Source organism: Stomoxys calcitrans, chromosome 2, assembly GCF_963082655.1.
Source record: "Stomoxys calcitrans chromosome 2, idStoCalc2.1, whole genome shotgun sequence".
Lineage (NCBI taxonomy): Eukaryota > Metazoa > Arthropoda > Insecta > Diptera > Muscidae > Stomoxys > Stomoxys calcitrans.
Window position 1 is genome coordinate 70,498,913 of NC_081553.1, and position 19,883 is coordinate 70,518,795.

A 19,883-nucleotide genomic window follows, 5' to 3' on the forward strand; every position below is an offset into this window, starting at 1 on the left:
TGTTTTTTTAATATTTCAAAATCTCTATGTGGGAAATGTCAGCACATATGGATTGTTAAGCAATGACTGAAGACGTATGATAAAATGATGAGTTAACAAATCATAATAGATATATTAAAGAAAAGGAGCCTAAACAAGTTATTTAAAGTTGAATTGCAATTTTTGTTAGAAGAGTTTATTTTTGTACTCTTCACAATAAAATGAGCAGGTATGCTAACTTTTTAACCCTTGTTAACCTTTCGAAATTTTTTCTTTTTTTGACTTTCGATCTAGCCACGTCTGCCGGTCGGTAGAAGATGGGGGACGATCAAGATTTATATACTGCCAGCATTCGGCGGTGTTGCGATCAATTTAGACCTATGGATATCATGTCTGGAATTCTTCTTGACATTCGATAGCATTAAATTCAGTGCATCAGATGGTGTCTTCCTCAGTGCGGCTATCATACACAAGCAAGCCATCCTTTGGATCCGGTTGAGTATTAAACAAAAGGTGGACTTTTGAAGCGCCGTCCACCAGACCACAACACCATACAGCATTATAAATCTGACAACTACAGTATATACCCAATGCATGACATGCGGTCTAAGTCCCCAACTTTTGCCAAAGGCTCTCTTGCAGGTGTATAGAGCAAGAGTTGCCTTTCTTGCCCTTTCTTAAATGTGGGATTTGAAGTTCAATTTCCTGTCCTGCAGAACACCCAGGTATTTTGCGCTTTCTGCAAATTGAACATTATCTCCTCCCAAGGAGATAGGTGGCACTGTAGGCAAATTGTATCTCCTGCTGAAAAGAACTACTTCTGTCTTGCACGGATTTATACCTAGACCACTTTCGCTAGCCCACTTTGCTGTTGCACGTAGAGCTTCCTGAAGTATATCCCTAAGAAGGCTGGTAAACTTTCCCATAACCGCAATTGTCACGCCATCAGCATATGCGACCACTTTTACACCTTTTTTCTCCCAGAGACAATAATATATTGTTAATGGCTATACTTCCAAGTAGAGGAGATAGTACACCTCCTTGAGGAGTTCCTCTGCTGACCCATCTTTTTAGATCCACAGATCCCAAGCCTGCCATAATGCATCTTTTTGTAAGTAAGTTATTAATAAACTTCCTTACGGTAGAGTGCCTAGAAAATCCAATTCCTTTGTGACTGACGTCGGTTTTGCATTTTTGAAAGCACCTTCAATGTCAAGAAATGCTACCATTGTATATTCCTTGACAGTGAGAGAACCGTTCATGTGGCCGACTAGTCGTGAAGGGCTGTTTTAGTGGACTTGCCTTTACTATAAGCATGCTGCTGCCGAGACAGGCGATCTTCAGGGATCTTTGTCCTAAGATATGTCTCTATCAAGCTCTCAAGAGTCTTGTGGTAAGGTTTTCCTGCTTTTGGAATGAAAGTGACCTTCGTGTCCCTCCATCCCACAGGTATATATGACATGTTAATACAAGCAGATACATCATCGGGGCCTGGCGACTTAAAGGGGTCGAAACTTCTTACAGCTCAAGGGATTTTCGGCTCAGACACAATTTCCCTAATAACCTCCAACGAATGCATGCCAGTGACAACCTCTTCTGGTGCTGCGTTGTCCGTTGGAGAATTTCCCAGGAAATGAGTATCAACAAGTAGTTCCAGTTTTTCCTATAAGTACAATGTGGGGGCTATATCCAATTCAGAACCATTTTTGATGGACTTTGGCGAACAAAAATATGTTCAAACTGTAATAACTACGGTTGACAAATGACAACATTATTGCAAATTACCCAAAATCTGACGAACATATATATGGGAGCTATAACTAATACTAAACCAATTTCCATGAAAGTCACCAGTAATGTCGAGAGCCATTAGAAAATACTTCCTGCCAAATTTCGAGAAAATCGGTTGACAAGTGACCATTTTATTGTAGTATTACTGCATATCGGACAAACATATATATGAGAGCTATATCCAAATCTGAACCGATTTGTATGAACCTGAACCTGAACCTGCTATGTCGCGAATCATAAGAAAATCCCTCCTGCCAAATTTCGAGAAAATCGGTTGAGAAATGACCATTTTATTGCAGTATTACTGCATATCGAACGAACATATATATGGGAGCTATATCCAAATCTGAACCGATTTCTATAAAATTCATCTGCACCGTCAGGAGTTATAAGAAAATCCTTCCTGCCAAATTTCGAGAAAATCGGTTGACAAATGACCATTTAATTGCATTATAACTGCAAATCAGACGAACATATATATGGGAGCTATATCCAAATCTGAACCGATTTCTACGAAATTCACCTGCAATGTCGGGAGTCATAAGAGAATTCTTCCTGCCAAATTTTGAGAAAATCGGTTGGCAAATGATAATTTTATTGGAGTATTACAGCATATCAGACGAACATATATATGGGAGCTATATCCAAATCTGAACCGATTTCTATGAAATTCACCTGCTATGTCGGGAGTCATAAGAAAACCCTTTCTGCCGAATTTCGAGAAAATCGGTTGACAAGTGACCATTTCATTTTAGTATTACTGCATATCGGACGAACATATATATGGGAGATATATCTAAATCTGAACCGATTTCTATGAAATTCACCTGCAATGTCGGGTGTTATAAGAAAACCCTTCCTGCCATATTTCAAGAAAATCGGTTGACAAATGACCATTTTATTGCAGTATTACTGCATATGGGACGAACATATATATGGGAGCTATATCCAAATCTGAACCGATTTTTTCCAATTTCAATAGGCTTCGTCTCTAAGCCGAAAAACACGTCCATACCAAATTTGAAGATGATCTGATGAAAATTGCGACCTGTAGTTTGTACACAAATTAACATGGACAGACGGACAGTCAGATAGACAGACGGACATAGCTAAATCGAATCAGAAAGTGATTCTGATTCGATCGGTATACTTATCAATGGGTCTATCTCTGTTCATTTTGGGTGTTACAAACTAATTCACTAAGTTATTATACCCTGTACCACAGTAGTGCTGTAGGGTATAAACACCAAGTTCAATACTGAAAATAGCGACATGGATGACTCACTCATTAAGAACGCAGAATAAAATGTCGATGGATGTCGAGGGTCCAAATACTTTTACAAGGGGTCTCACTGCTACAAATTTCAGGAAAAAGGTACGAGTTTTAAGCTATCTCTTCTACATTTCGTAAATTCTGAGTAGGAAATGTGACTTTTGTGCATTCAACGCCATTAATCGGAAAACAGGGCTATATGGCAGCTGCATACAAACATGGTCAGATCTGGTTTATACTCATACTACCTGACCCTGACACGCTCCGCTGCGCCTTCTTTTACTTTATATGGAACAAAGTTTCCTTGGAATATTTATTTTCGACAATTAAAGAGCTTTTAGTGAAATACCATGCTACGAATATCAAGCGATGTACTTGACTAAATATTTAACAATATAAATGCCTTTGTTCGAATCCCATATGATCTTTATTGGCATACGAATTTAAGTTTGGATATAAGGTATACTCCATTCTTAAAATACTTTCTTTCAGGCCGCTACTCTCATGATACCTGATTTAGGGGTGTTTTCGGGGGTGAGGTGGTCCCCCAGGCACTTGGCCCTGAAAAATTATCAGCATCATGCTCTTCTTTCAAATTCCATTTATATAAACCCCATATTGCCATTTGTTTAGGGGAGTTTACACGATGAGGTGTCCTCCAAACATATGGCCCAAAATAGGTTATCAAATTCGTTTTCTAATCTTAAATACCACATATTGGCATGGTCGAAAAATGTTTAGCCTTTGGGGGGTGTTTTGGGGAAGGGGTGATGCCCTAAATACATGGTCCTACATTTAGATATCAAATTCGTATTCTACTCCCAAATACCTTTATTTGAGCCCCATTTTGCGATGGTCACTAAAAAATTGCTGTTTGTGGGGTGTTTTGGGAAAGGGGTTGACCCCCTGAAAATGGGTCCCGAAAGTGGGTATCAATTCTTGCTCCACCCCCCAATACCTTTCATTTAATCTCCACATTGACATGGTTGGTAAATATGGCCGATCTAGGGGTGTTTTTGGGATTGGGGTGGTCCCCCAAACACTAAGCCCGGAAAATATACCAGCAACGTGCTGTATTCTCATAAATCTATATATCACTTATTTGAACCCCATATTTTGGGAAAGGGGTTGACCCCCTGAAAATGGGTCCCGAAAGTGGGTATCAATTCTTGCTCCACCCCCCATTACCTTTCATTTAATCTCCACATTGACATGGTTGGTAAATATGGCCGATTTAGGGGTCTTTTAGGGATTGGGGTGGTCCTCCAAACACTAAGCCCGGAAAATATATGTGGGGGTGGGGTGGCCCCTTAGACACTTTTCCCGAATATTAATATCAGATTCGTGCTTTACTCCCAAAGACCTTTCATTTTGAGCCCCATATTGCTATGGTCGTAAATTTGTCCCCTTTGGGGGTATATTTTTAGGGAGAGGCGGCCCCCCAAACACTTGGTCCCATATTTGGATATCAGATTCTAATTCTTCACTCAAATTCCTTTTATTTAAGCCCCATATTCCCATGGTCAGTAAATAAGTCCTGTTTGGGGGTGTGTTTTGGGGAAGGTGTGGATCCCCAGAAACGTTGCCCCACATTTGGATATCAGATTCGCATTCTACTCGCAAATACCTTTCATTTGAGTCGCATATTGCCATGGTCGGTAAATATGTATGATTTTGAGGTGTTTTGGGGCTTGGGGTGGTGTTGTGGGGTGGGGTGGCCCTTTTCTCGAATATTAGTATCAGATTCGTTCTTTACTCCCAAAGACCTTTCATTTTGAGCCCTATATTCCTATGGTCGTAAATTTGTCCCCTTGGGGGGATGTTTTTAGGGAGAGGACCCCCCCCTCAAACACTTGGACCCATATTTGGATATCAGATTCGAATTCTACGCTAAAGTACCTTTTATTTAAGCCCCATATTCCCATGGTCAGTAAATAAGTCCTGTTTGGGGGTTGTTTTGGGGAATTAAACGTGGTACCACATTTGGATATTAGATTCGTATTCTACTCGCAAATACCTTTAATTTGAGTCCCATATTGCTATGGTCGGTAAATATGTGTGATTTAGGGGTGTTTTGGGGCTTGGGGTGGTCCCCCTAACACTTGGTCCGACAATTGGATATCAGATACGTTTTCTTATCCTAAATACCTTTCATTTGAGTCCCATATTGTCGTGATTGGTCCAAATGTATGTTTGGTAGGTTTTAAGCTGGGGCGGCCCCCCTAGGTACCCCATCCGCCAAATTTTTATTTTTAGGGTACTATATAAGAGCACATATAATTTCGCTTAAATCGCACCACCCATCTCCGAGATATGGCGTTTCTGAAAATTAGGGTAAGGGGAAGGGGACGCTCCCCCTTCAGATATCAAAAAATGTAGTACCCTATTTTCACCACGGGTTCATTATGAACCATCTGTGAAAATTTCAAGAAAATTGGTTCAGACGTTTTTGAGTCTATAAGGAAAACACAAACACATTGATTTTTATACCCACCACCGAAGGATGAGGGTATGTTCATTTTGTCATTCCGTTTGCAACACACCGAAATATCCATTTCCGACCCTATAAAGTATATATATTCTTGATCAGCGTAAAAATCTAAGACGATCTAGACATGTCCGTCCGTCTGTCCGTCTGTCCATCTGTCTGTTGAAATCACGCTACAGTCTTTAAAAATAGAGATATTGAGCTGAAATTTTGCACAGATTCTTTTTTTGTCCATAAGCAGGTTAAGTTCGAAGATGGGCTATATCGGACTATATCTTGATATAGCCCCCATATAGACCGATCCGCCGATTTAGGGTCTTAGGCCCATAAAAGCCACATTTTTTATCCGATTTCGCTGAAATTTGGGTCAGTGAGTTGTGTTAGGCCCTTCGATATCCTTCGTTAAATTCGCCCAGATCGGTTCAGATTTGGATATAGTTGCCATATAGATCGATCCTCCGATTTATGATGTAAGGCCCATAAAAGCCACATTCATTATCCGATTTTGCTGAAATTCGGGACAGTGAGTTGCGTTAGGCCCTTTGACATATTTCTTCAATTTGGTCCAGATCGGTTAAGATTTGGATATAGCTGCCATATAGACCGATTTCTTGATTTATGGTTTTGGGCCCATAAAATGCTCATTCATTGTCCGATGTCGCCGAAATTTGGAACAGTGAGTTAAGTTAAACCCCTTGACATACTTCTGCAATATCGCACAGATCGGTCCAGATTTGGATATAGCTGCCATGTAAACCGATATCTAGGTTATTGGTTTTGAGGCCATAAAAAGACGCATTTATTGTCCGAAGTCGCTGAAATTTGAGACAGTGAGTTTGGTTAGGCTCTTCGACGTCCTTCTTTAATTTTGCCCAGATCGGTCCAGATTTGAATATAGCTGCCATAAAGACCGAACTCACGATTTAAGGTTTAGGGCCCATAAAAGAAGCATTTATTGTCCGAAATTTGGGACAGTGCTTTGTGTTAGGCTCTTCGACATGTTTATGCAAGTTGGCCCAAATCGGTCCAGATTTGGGTATAGATGCCATGTAGACCGATATCTCGATTTAAAGACTTGGCCCCATAAAAGGCTCATTTATAATCCGATTTCACTGAAATTTTGCACAATTACTTATGTTCGACATCCGAGTCGTGTATAGTTCAGATCGGTATGAGGTATATGAGTATAAGGTATAAAATTTTCACCGAATTTTGATGAAAGGTGGTTTACATATATTCCCGAGGTGGTGGGTTTCCAAAGTTCGGCCCGGCCGAACTTAACGCCTTTTTACTTGTTATATATAAGAAGAAGATATCACATGATGTTAAAACTTCTTCCCAAAAAGGTGTCGCTCGGTGACCCGACGTACGAACTTGGCTATAAAAAGGAGGCCCCTTATCATTGAGCTTAAAAATTTTGAATCAATGATTTGTGAGAAGTGTGCCCCAGTTTCTTAGTGGAATGTTCATGGGCAAATATGCATGGTCACATCTGATTTAGATGGCGGGCCAAAACGACTTTATTCTATATTACCAACGTAGGCTAAATGTATGTCCCTCAAAACTTCCTACCTTCAATCCTTTACTTAATTTTCCTACAATAAATCTTGCCATAGAGCTTTCTCAAAAACTCAGATATTTAAATTTTGACTTCCCAAAAAAAACCAACTTTCATGAAATTACCCATATTAATGAGGCTTCACATATGCTGTGCGGTAAGAAGCTTTACAACTTACATTTACATAATGCAGCTCCAACGAAAAAGTCGAGCAAAAATACCAACAAAAAAAAAAGACAAACAACAAACTGTGATACCAAATGTGGGTTAACATACGGAGCGTTAAATTGCCAAAAAGAAAAACATACAAAGAAATACACACCAGCCACCAGCAGCACCACCACCACCACCACCATCAGCCATGAAAATGAAAATAAAAAAAAGTATTTTGTCAATTGCCCAAACTTAGTCCTAGGCACAGGAGGAAGTTGAATTTTTTGGGTGTACGAAAAATTGTTGCTTTTCTATTTTATCGGTGAAGGTCTTCCCACTCGTTTCGTTTCGTTTAATATCTATGGTGCCAAGCACTTGTGAAATATTTGCGACATAAGTTGGTCAAGTTTTATGAGTTTTTAAGTGTATTTCACAACAATAAATTCCAACTATAGTTAGTATAGTTGGAAGGATACTTTATGTGATGAGTGAAAGAATAAACAAGCAAATTCTAATGAAATAGGAATATATTATTCGAAATGGAAATAAAACTCTGGTGTTGTAAGGAATTTAATTAAATTCATTACAATTTAATTCAATTTTGGTTATTTGCTTCCGCAGTTATTCGGTACAAAAAACTTGAAGCTATATTTAAGCTACAGTTGGCGAATAGTCTGAAAATCTGAAGGCCATCGTAGCGCAGAGGTTAGCATGTCCTCCTTTGACGCTGAACGCCTGCGTTCAAATCCCCGTGGAGACATGAGAAAAAAATTTCAGCGGCGGCGACATTTGCGAGGTACTTTGCCATGTGAAAAGTTCTCCCGAAAGTGGTGTCGCTCTGCGGCATGTCGTTCAGACTTGGCCTACAATTGAGCTTAAAACTTGCATCGGACAGCACTCAGTGAAGGGAATTGTAAAGCGGACGAGCTTGCGAGACTAGGAACTACCCTACACACCCAAGGGATACTGGAATCCGTGGGTATGCCTCTAGCGACATGTAAGCTAAGTTTTCAGGACCAGGCCCGAAGGACAACGAATGATAGATGGTCACACAGAAGGGCATTCGAGCACTCCAAAACTATGTGGCCTAGCCTAGACTGGAAGAGGTCTACCGCTTTGCTGTCACTGGCTAGAACAGACGTATCAGTCATTGTGTCCATCATAACAGTTCAGTGTCAAATCGAAAAACATGCTGACAGACTGAAGGTTGCCAGCAAGGACTTTTGCAGAAGCTGCGAGAACATCGAAGAAAAAGAGACTATAGAACACCTTCTGTGTGTATGTGTGTTCCACACAGGCAGTCAGAAGAAGTTCCACTTTAGGTTCTCCTTTCTTTGAGAACCTGTGCGATTAAGCGGATGTGAACTTTCGCAAGTTATTAGGTGATCTGGATGGTTCAACGTTAGGAACTAGAAAGCATCTTCCTTCTTCTGTTTCTGTGAGTCTATGTGAGTTTGATGGTATAGTGCCACTAAAACCTAACCTTAACGGCCAGCAACTGCCTCATCCTCAGCTGGCCAGAGTATCCCAGTGGTAATCCCACATCAATCCACAGGCTAAACTTTCGACCATTTGTCACCCTGACTTGAGGGAATAGTTTCCGCGGAGGCAGATTCTGGTGCCTCATCTGGCAACTATTTTCACAGTGTGCCTAGGACTTGCATAAACACCGAAAGCCTGGCAGGAGGCAAGGGAGGTATTTATACCCAAGCCAAGCAAGGCAACTTATGCGACACCAAAGGCCTGCAGACCTATAGGCCTTACTTCCTTTCTACACCAAACCATGGAACGTATTGCGAACACCATGAGAAAGAGTAGGACATCCAGCGAACTGCTCAAATACAAACAGCATGCCTATGTCAAGGGAAGATCGGTGGAGACTGCCCTGCACTAGGTTGTGTATAAAATGAAAAAATCCTTCGATACCAAGACCTACACCCTGGCGGCATGCATTGACATTAAGGGGGCTTTTAACAATTTGCGAATTGACACACTGATTCAATCCTTAGAGCAGCACCGGGAGGACAGGATCCATAGAGACTGGAGAAACTATATGCTAAAGAATTGGGGGATAAATTGTGTGTCCCATGGCATAAATATAAGGGAAAAAGTGGCACAAGGCAAGCCATAGGGGGTATTTTATCGCCACTCCTATGGGTTACCACCATAAAGGACCTATTACGGATACTGACTGAGTAGGGATTTGAAACCGTCTTCTAGGCAGATGATGCTATAATACTTCTAAGGGGTAAGAATCCGAAAGCTATGCAGGGGGGCAGAAAGGATCTTCCATATGACATATGGCTGGGCTAGACCCAGAGGTCTCAATGTTAACCCAGAGAAGACTGAAATATGCCTGTTTACGAGGAAGACGAAGGGGGTCAATTTAACGCACCACGTTTCCTCAATAAGACGATCTCGATATCTGACAAGGTCAAATACTTAGGTGTGATCTTGGACAAGAATCTGAATTGGATCAGGACCGCACTGAGAAGGCTCACAGATGTTGGGCACTATGTAGAAGGGCCGTAGGCTCGAAATGGGACCTCAATTCGAGGATGCTCCATTGGCTTTACAGGAGCAAGATTACGCCAATACTGACTTACGTCTCAGAATTTTGGTGCACTTCTATGGAGAAAAAGTGCAACGTAAGGATAATATAACAGGTTCTGAGAACTTGCATAGGCGGAGCGATGAGTACCACGCCCACTAGGGCACTGGAGACTTTTCGAAACATCCAACCCATTGACATACAGATTTAGTGTGAGGCAGCCACTGCGGCTATGAGACTTTAGGCAATGGGAGAATGGATTGAGGATGGAAGCAGTTCAAACAATCGCGGTATAATCGAGGCAACGATAGGAAACTTGGAATGAAGGGAAGAGGTTTCCTATCGAATAAGTGAGACGAACCTTGAGTTTTAGTGCAAGGCACTGCCGCCAGCGACACAGTCTTGGATTGACGGAAGCCTAGTATTGCCATCTGGAAGATCATGTTACACGTATGGATCAGAGCTAGAGAACAGAGTGGCTTGGCAGTCTAAATTGAGAACCAAGGGACTGAAATCTGTCTTAGACTACCTGCCCATAACACGATCCTGCAGGCGGATATCCGGGCGTTTATGGAAAGAGTGAGGTGGTGTGGTGCTAACGCGAAGACGTCGAGTGTGAACATCTTTACCGACAGTAAAATGGCCATAAGGGCAGTAACAACTAGGACGGTAAGTTCACGAACAGTCTTGCAGTGTAAAAAGGAGATTAACGCCTTCTCTGAGGATGGGAAAATCCGCATCGTTTGGGTGCCGGACCATAATGGAGTAAGGGGAAATGAAAGGGCAGACGATTTGGCGGTGGAGGCCAGAGGACTGCCGTCAATAAACTTGGTTAACCCGAAGCCTTTGGGGTCGACGCTGTCGGAGTTAATGGCGTGGGCGACGAATGCGCCTGCAACACTGGCAAACAGCGAAACGGTCGGTATGATGGCGAAAATCCTATGGGATGATCCAAATCGTGAGAAGACGAGGCTATTACTGAAAGGAAGTAAGAATGAGTTCAGCATGGCTTTTAGTATCATAACGGGACAAATACGACTTCTAGCTCACATATGCAAAATCGGTGAGGCAAGTGATAGCATTGGGGAAGATTATGAGATGGTGGAGCATTTCTTGTGTCATTGCCTGGCTTTCGCAGCTAAAAGACACCGATCCCAATCCCAAGGCAGCCGGTTGTACGTACCGGATTGACCCGATGAAGTCCTTCATCGGCAAGGGCTGCCGTCTCAGTGTACAACACACTGCTACAACAACAACAACAACCGATACTTAGGTGTGGCCACAATACCAGACATGAACCAACTTAGGGAAGTGGCATGGAAAACAATAAAGAATTGTGTAAGTAACACCGAATTCCTAGCTTAGAGTTTCTTTTCCGAGCTTACTTTAGAGCGCACTACAAGCCGATTACTGTCTTAGATGTATGTTCATAGTGGCATGGGGCGGATTAATATCTGCACCCTTTTTTTAATTTAACCTAATCTATCGTATACCAATTGAAAAGGGAGCAAATTCCTTTCTATGACTCCACTACGCGATTGCTTCCTCGGAGCATAAACTCACACTCAATAAGGTATTCACTTGTCAAGTGCCAAGCATTGATGCATCTGCGCATGCAAGACAGCGTGTTGACGACTTTATCCCATCCCTCGTCGAATCAAACACGCCTTATCCACGTATCTGAGGAGTCCACACTAAGAAGTCCACACTGCATTAGCCGAGCAGGTGCTCGATCGTATCTTCTTCTTTCACATCTAGATATCGTCTACAGTATTCATTATGCAGAACTGAGTCCTTTACAAATACTACGCGCGGCCATATGGTCTTTCACACTGTATGCAGTTATAACTCCTGTAATCTTACTCACCAGAACGTAGCCAGGGTGGGAGCTATCGATCCCAAGCGCCCCAAAAATTCATCATTTTCAAATGTGAACGCGTATGCGTACTAATTACTGTTCTGTAGTTCTTATATGCTCAATCTAACCCCCCACCGAAAATAAAATCCTAGATACGTCCCTGGTTTTCAGTGACCCCAAAACTCCCTCGTCCTCTGTCACTGAACAGCTGGCCAGAGTGTGCTGCTGGTAATTCCACATCAATCCACTAACTAAACCCTCGACCACCGACTGCGCATTGGTCATGACCTGTACCATGTACCATGGAGTATTCCCTCCTGGCATACTCGTCCGCTTTCTCATTTCCTATGTGTCGGGGACCACTCCACCACCTACTTCAACCTCATTGTCCTAGAATTCAAGAGCTTCAGGGCCGTCATACTGTCCACACACGAGAATATACTGGCAGGTTCATCCTCCAGATCTGCTTTGTGGCCAACATAATGACACAGACCTCTGCCTTACCTCAGTTTAGCACTCATTTCACACTAAACTTACATACCTAAGTGGAGTGTCTCCGAGTAATCCCCCAGTCCCGTCCATGACTCCATACTTGAGCCATCAATGAAGACTGATGTCTCACATAACTCAAACACAGCATCCACCTCTTACTCTTCCCTTCCAGAAAAGCAAACCCGGCCGTACCTAAGCTTGTTGCACAATAATCACCAAATAATCCGTCTTATACCCAGCTTTTGGGTAAATGCCCATCTATTTACCCAACTTACCAATTTTACAAGTTTACCCTTGAGATATTCTCCCCCTTGTCATCTGCAGTGCAGATATCATACCTGTATATCCTGTTTAAAGGTAGGGTAAACAATAAAATTTACCACACACTATAACTAAAGCTTTTAATTTTAATACGCAACTATGTACACAAACAAATGCAGAATATTTCATTACACTTTCGAATTTAGCCGATAACACATTTAATCTTGTATGCAAACTCATTACACAAATCATCTCCACACTTCTGCTGCATACTCTGCCATAGGTTAAATAATTGCTGCACACACTTGCCAAGATATGAGTGTAGACTCTGACTCTAGTTTGAGTTAAGTGTTGACTTAAATCTAATTTAATTAAAAGCAAACAAAAGACTCAAATTACAATTCTTCATATGCTACAACTTCCCAAAAGCTAAGCAAGCTTAAACACAAAAAAATTATTTGTATTTACACATTGGCCCAAGTGAAATTGGTATACTGACATTAATCCCTGAGCCGGAAGCATTTTTGCCAACACTCGAACATAGTGTTTGTATGAATGAAGAAGATTAAATGTATGTATCGGGGTGTATTTGCTTTAAAGTAAAAATCCCCTTAACAGAAATTACCCAAGGCACTTACCTTTTGATCTTTCCATCCAACCAATGGAGGAAAACAAATAACAAACGATAAAACCCATATGCCGGCAATTAGGGATTTGGCCTTCTTTGTGGACATGATGCTGGGATAAGTAACGGGCCGCGTGACCGCAACATAACGGTCCAAAGATATGGCACAAAGATTCAGAATGGAGGCTGTGCACATCCACACATCAACTGCCAGCCAAATGCGACACCAGACATCACCGAAAATCCAAACCTAAAAAAAAACAAAGAAAATAACCCACAAACAAACAACACCATTAAGCTTAAATAACAATTAATTATACATAATTTGTTTTCTTTAAAATCCACGAAACGAAAACAAAATTGTGCTGGTTTTGCCGTTGCGCTGTGTCGTGTTGCGTATGATGAATATTAATTAGATTTTTCATAATTAATAACACTCATACGCCACTAAGTACTTGTAAAGTGTTTGTTTTTTCGTTTTCTGTGGGCTTTCGACATACGCTTTTGATAAAATTTTAATTTTGTTTTGCTCTCAACTTACCTTAAACACCTCCCATGTGGCTGAGAATGGTAGTACGGCCAAACCCACCAACAGATCGGCCACCGCCAGATTAACAATGAAAAAATTAGTAACACTACGTAATTTGTTGGAACAAAACACAGCGGCTATGACCAGAAGATTGCCTCCTATTACTAAAACATTGATAAATTCGAGTATCGCCAGTGAGATCAAATTTGATGGTTCCGTCCATTTTACCGACTTTATTAAATCCTCACACTCTGTTTCATTCATGGCGGTAATTCAATGATGGGTGTTGAAATGTGTGTACTACCTGCAAAGAGAGCGGGGGAGAAAGAGAGAGAGACAAGCATATCGCATTTAAATTAGAAATTTTGTGTAATATAATACAAAATACAAAATTAGTTCATAATAATGATATTAAATGCTAATAAGGTCATGGATACCTAGTTCAATTTCTGCAACCTCCTCTCAAAGTCAGCTAATGTTTGTAAGCACGTGTAACCACTATGTTTGTGATATCTATTTGCAAAGCTTAGTATATATTTCACATAATTAGGAAATAATGCTAAAAATTTCGGTTTGAATGTGAAAAATTCCTAAATGGCAGATGCCAACAGTCTAATGTCGTTAATGAATTGCCAAAAGGAAAAATTTCATAACGGCTTTGATGTGTACTTATGAACTAAAAATAGAATATTTTTAATAAAGGTTGTCATAAGTTCTGGGGGTTTCACATGACTCACAGAGGCAATGGCAGATTAATTTGTAGTAAATGAATTTTTGAAAACAAGTAATGGCTGGTACTGGGCTCGTTTTTCACAGTTGAAAACACATGTTTTTCGCGATTACTTTTTTCTCAATGAAATCGTAATATTACTTTTATTAAAATTATTTCATAAACTATGAGGGAATGTCGTACGGAATGAAGTCAGCAAAATCTATTGTCTAAAAAAATAATTATGAAAATATTTTGCAAAACGCATTCATAGTGCCTAAGGACGGGTTAAAGTCGGGCAAAGTCAAACTTTTGATACAATAGACGAAATTGAAATTTTCCTTGAAAATCTGAAGGTATTGTAGTTTTGCTTGTCAATGAAACAAATGAAAAGGGAAAATAGCATGATTTAAATTTTAGCATGTGATTTTTAAGCTATAAGCTAAGCTTTTGGCAACACTGGCTTAAACTGCTCGCGCATGTTTCGTGTTTTGTTTCACTGTCAAACATCTTCAGTTTGGTCTATAATTTAACCATGAATCGTCTTACAAACGAACAACGCCTGCAAATTATTAAATTTTATCATCTCATGATCATCATCATCATCATCGTTGGCTCAATGGGTTCGTATTGTCCAGAATTGTCCATTTGGAGTGTCCATTTTGGAGTGAAGATCATCCAGAAGCATTGCAAAAGCTACCAATGCATCAAGAAAAAGTAACAGTTTTGCGTGGTTTATGGGCTGGTGGCATCATTGGACCATACTTCTTCAAAGGCGATGCTAAACGTAACGACACTGTAAATGGTGAACGCTACTATGAGATGATAACCAACATTTTTTTTTTCCCCCTAAATTCAAGAGTTTGACTTACATGCAAATGCAAATTTTGACCATGAACATTCCACTAAGGAACAGGGGCAAACTTCTCACATATCAATGAGTGCAGTCCGATTCAAGTTTTAAGCTCAATGATAAGGGGCCTCCCTTTTATAGCCGAGTCCGAACGGCGTGCCGCAGTACGACACCTCTTTGGAGATAAGTTTTACATGACATTGTACCTCACAAATGTTGCCAGCATTAGGAGGGAAAAACCATTGCTGAACATTTTTTTCTGATAGTCTCGCCAGGATTCGAGCCCAGGCGTTCAGCGTCATAGACGGTCATGCTAACCTCTGCGCTACGGTGTCCTCCAACATTAAAGCATTTATTCGTGAGTTATCGGCCGAAATGTTGGAAATGCCAACTGACTGGACTCGAACGTGACCCAATAAGTCCATTATAGCGCGTGCTGTGTGGCACCGTCTTATTGAAACCACATGTCATGCAAGTCATGCTCTTGCATTTTTGGCAAAAAAAGTTGGATACCATCTTACGGTAGCGCTCACCATTTACAGTAACGTTAAGATTCGCACCATATTTGAAGAAGTACGGTCCAATGATGGCACCAGCATATAAACCGTACGAAACTATGATTTTTTCTAGATGCATTGCAATGCTTCTGGCGAACCTTCACTCACTATTTGAGTCGGATATTGAGAAGCTTTAATTATCTCAAAATTTAAAATTTTAGCGAAATCGGATAATATTTGCGGCTTTTGTGGGCTAAGACCATTGATTAGTGTGAAAGCTATATCCTAATATAGTCGATGTTGTGTTCATCGCTATCGAGGGAAACTTAGCTTGAAGCTACCGGAAGCATCTACAGATTGCAGATAGTGGAAAGCTCAGTTTTTATGCGTAGTAGCTGCAAATGCGGCCGCGGTCAGTCAGCGATTTTCGAGAGGAGAGCCTCACTGAGGAGTCAGGTGGCACTAACTCTTACTTAAATACTGTGTGCTATTGATACTCGAGATGACAAGGCGAGTTATTGAAGCCTTCAAATAATCAATGGCCAACATAAGCATCTGTTCCCAGGTTAGTGGCTGCTGGAGGCGCGCGTCGGATCTTGGAGCAAGCGGCTCGCTACAACGAGGAATATATGGGCAATTCCACAAACCCATGCGGTTGGGGCGCTGGGCCAGTAACCCGCCCCAGGAAACATAGAACTACTATGAAAAACAGAGAAATTGGAAAAACGGACCCCCCAACGTTGACGACCCACGCAACCGAAAAAAGGACCATGATTTGCGGATCTGCACCTGAAATGTCCGCACTCTTTATGGAGAAGGTGCAGTATACGCGCTGACGGTTGTATTAGAGAAGTACAAGGCAGATATTACCGGCTTACAGGAAGTGCGATGAACTGGGAATGGCGTTATTACAACACCAAACGGTGACAAACTATACTAAAGCTGCCATAACACGAGGCATGAATTTGGCTGTGGCTTTGTGGTTAGTCGGAGATTGAAACACCTTGTCTCCAGCTTTACTTCGGTGGATGAGAGGCTAGCCACAATCCGCATAAAAGCCAAATTCTTCAACATCGGCCTTATTTGTGCCCATACCCCGACGGAAGACAAAGGCGAGCAGACCATGGATATTTTCTACGAGCGCCTAGAGAGAGAATATGACCGCTTTCCCGCCCATGATATTAAAATCACTTATGGGAGATTTTAATGCGAAAATAGGGAAGGAAGACATCTTTGGTCCAACAGTCGGCAAGTTTGGCCTCCACGAGATAACGTCCAGTAATGGGTTGACGCTGATAGATTTCGCCGCGGCAAAAACCATGGTAGTTAGTAGCACCAGATTTCAACATAAAAATATTCACAAAGCCTCATGGCTGTCACCCGATCAAAATATATAGATTCGGATCATTACCTTGTTGCAGAAAATGTTTGCACCCGTTTGAACATGGCGAGGAAAGTACGATCTGAAACTACACGGAAGCTGGACATTGAAAACCTGCAAACACAACAAATGGCAGCGGCATACTCTACTCGACTGACCCAACTGCTTGATGAATGCACTCCTTGTTCCAATGATATAATGGCGCAGTGGCAAACTATTGCCCATGGAAAATTCCGCGAAATCTGTATTTGGCAACCGAAAGCCTCCTCCAAGAAACCCATGGTACGACCAAGAGTGTCGAGATGCTACTGAAGCCAAGAATGCGGCATACAGAGCAACCCTGTAATCAGTAGCAACACGGCAGATGAAGGAGGGGTATCGGGAGAAAAGGAGAGGGGAGAAACGCCTATTCCGCAGAAAGAAAAAGGAAATGGAAAGACGTGAGTGTGAGCGAACTGAGTAGAGTACAGGAGTCAGAATGAAGTCCGGAAATTCTACCAAAGAATTAAACATCAAACCGATGGCTTTGGTTCTGGCATATCCTCCTGCAGAGACAAATAAGGAAATCTGGTAGCTGATACAGATAACATGCTAAGGATATGGAAAGAACATTTTACCCAACTGCTAGTGTCCGACGTTGGCGGCGAAGAGGATACCGCAGAACCAATCCCTGATGATGGTATAGAATGTTTACCTCCTAGTCAGAATGAGGTCCAAGTAGCAGTGACCTGACTAAAGAACAGCAGCAGGAGCCGACAGGTTACCCGCTGAACTATTTAAGACCGGAGGCGACACATTGATAAGGCCTATGCATCAGCTTATTTGCGCAATCTGGCAAGAAGAACGCATATCCGATGATTGGAACCTCAGCATACTTTGTCCCGTACACAAGAAAGGAGACAAAACGGAATGTGCCAACTACAGAGGAATAAGTCTCCTCCCCATCGCATACAAGATACTCTCGAGCGTACTGTGTGAAAGATTTAAACCTAAAGTCAATGAAATAATTGAGCCCTATCAATGCGGCTTTAGACCAGGTAAATACACCCTAGACCAGATATTCACACTGCGCCAAATCCTGGAAAAGACCCGAGAAGGACAAATAAACACCTACCATCTCTTTGTTGACTACAAAGCCGCCTTCGATACTCCTTTACGTTCAAAGGTATTTCAAGCCATGTCTGAGTTTGGTATCCCTGCAAAATTAATAAGACTCTGCAGGATGACATTTGCTGATACGCGTTCCTCAGTAAGGATAGGAAAAAATATCTCAGAACCATTTAATACCAAAAGGAGGTTTCAGACAAGGAGACACCCTATTGTGTGATCTCTTAAATATCCTTCTAGAGAAGTTTATACGATACACAGATGTGAATAGATATGACACACTAATCACAAGAGAACACATGCTACCCGCCTATGCCTATGACATCGATATCATAGGTCGGTCACCGGAATAGTAACTGCAGCCTTTGAAAGAATCGAAAGAGTGTCAGTGAAAATGGGTCTGGCAGTAAATGGAGATAAGACGAAATGGATGGTTTCAACTCCCAAAAAGCCTTGTACAAACGAGCAGAGAAAGAAAATGGAAAAAGTTCGGAACCACAACTTTGAGACAGTCAGAAACTTTATCTAACTCGGCACCGCCGTAACCGAAACGAATGAAACCAGTTTTGAGATTAAGCGAAGAATAATACTGGCAAACAGATGCTACTTTGAACTAAGTTAGCAATTTAAAAACAAGTCCACCTCTCGACAGACGAAGTTTACACTATGCAAGACACTGATACTACCCGTGCTGTTATATGGTTCTGAAGCATGGGTACTTGTGAAAGCAGAAGAGGCAGTGCTTGGAGTATTTGAGAGAAAGATTCTTCGTAAAATATATGGACCAGTTTGCGTTAATGGAGAATATAGGCGACGTATGAACCACGAGCTGTATAAGCTGTATGACGACGATAGCATAGTTACACGCATCAAAATACAACGGCTGCGTTGGCTAGGTCATGTTGAAGAAGCTCCAGCAAAGAAGTCAAAGGAAGGCAAAGAAATCCTTTGAAAGTACACGTATAAACCGGGAAGACCAAAAGCCCAATGGAAAGATCAAGTGGTGAAAGACACCTCGAAACTTGGTATCAGAGATTTTAGAATGAGAGCAGAAGATCGTGGTGCTTGGAACGCTATTCTACGTTCGGCTAGTGGAACAAATATTCTGTCATAGCCAATTAAAGAAAGCGGAAGACCCTAAGTCGGCGGATCGGTCTATATCGGGGCTATGTCAAGATATAGTCCGATATAGCCCATCTTTGAACCTGCTTATGGACAAAAAAAGAATTTGTAAAGGGTGATTTTTTTGAGGTTAGGATTTTCATGCATTAGTATTTGACAGATCACGTGGGATTTCAGACATGGTGTCAAAGAGAAAGATGCTCAGTATGCTTTGACATTTCATCATGAATAGACTTACTAACGAGCAACGCTTGCAAATCATTGAATTTTATTACCAAAATCAGTGTTCGGTTCAAAATGTGTTCATTCACCGTAACGTTGCGTCCAACAGCATCTTTGAAAAAATACGGTCCAATGATTCCACCAGCGTACAAACCACACCAAACAGTGCATTTTTCGGGATGTTCTTGAACGGCTTCTGGTTGCTCTTCACTCCAAATGCGGCAATTTTGCTTATTTACGTAGCCATTCAACCAGAAATGAGCCTCATCGCTGAACAAAATTTGTCAAAATTTGAACACATTTCGAACCGAACACTGATTTTGGTAATAAAATTCAATGATTTGCAAGCGTTGCTCGTTAGTATGTCTATTCATGATGAAATGTCAAAGCATACTGAGCATCTTTCTCTTTGACACCATGTCTGAAATCCCACG

The 19,883-nt window shown here is 41.4% G+C and overlaps 1 protein-coding gene across 2 annotated transcripts in view; it reads right to left on the reverse strand.

Moving 5' to 3' along the window:
• Nucleotides 1-19,883, reverse strand: part of LOC106089393 (octopamine receptor Oamb) — a 409,732-nt gene that overhangs the window by 98,542 nt on the left and 291,307 nt on the right. For both annotated transcript variants that reach the window (XM_059363782.1, XM_059363781.1), the window contains exons 4-5: nt 13,571-13,862; nt 13,043-13,279 (exon numbers count right to left, since the gene is read on the reverse strand). In XM_059363782.1, coding sequence (XP_059219765.1) covers nt 13,043-13,279; nt 13,571-13,822 — 489 coding nt within the window. In that variant the 5' untranslated portion in view covers nt 13,823-13,862. The remainder of the gene's footprint in view (nt 1-13,042; nt 13,280-13,570; nt 13,863-19,883) is intronic.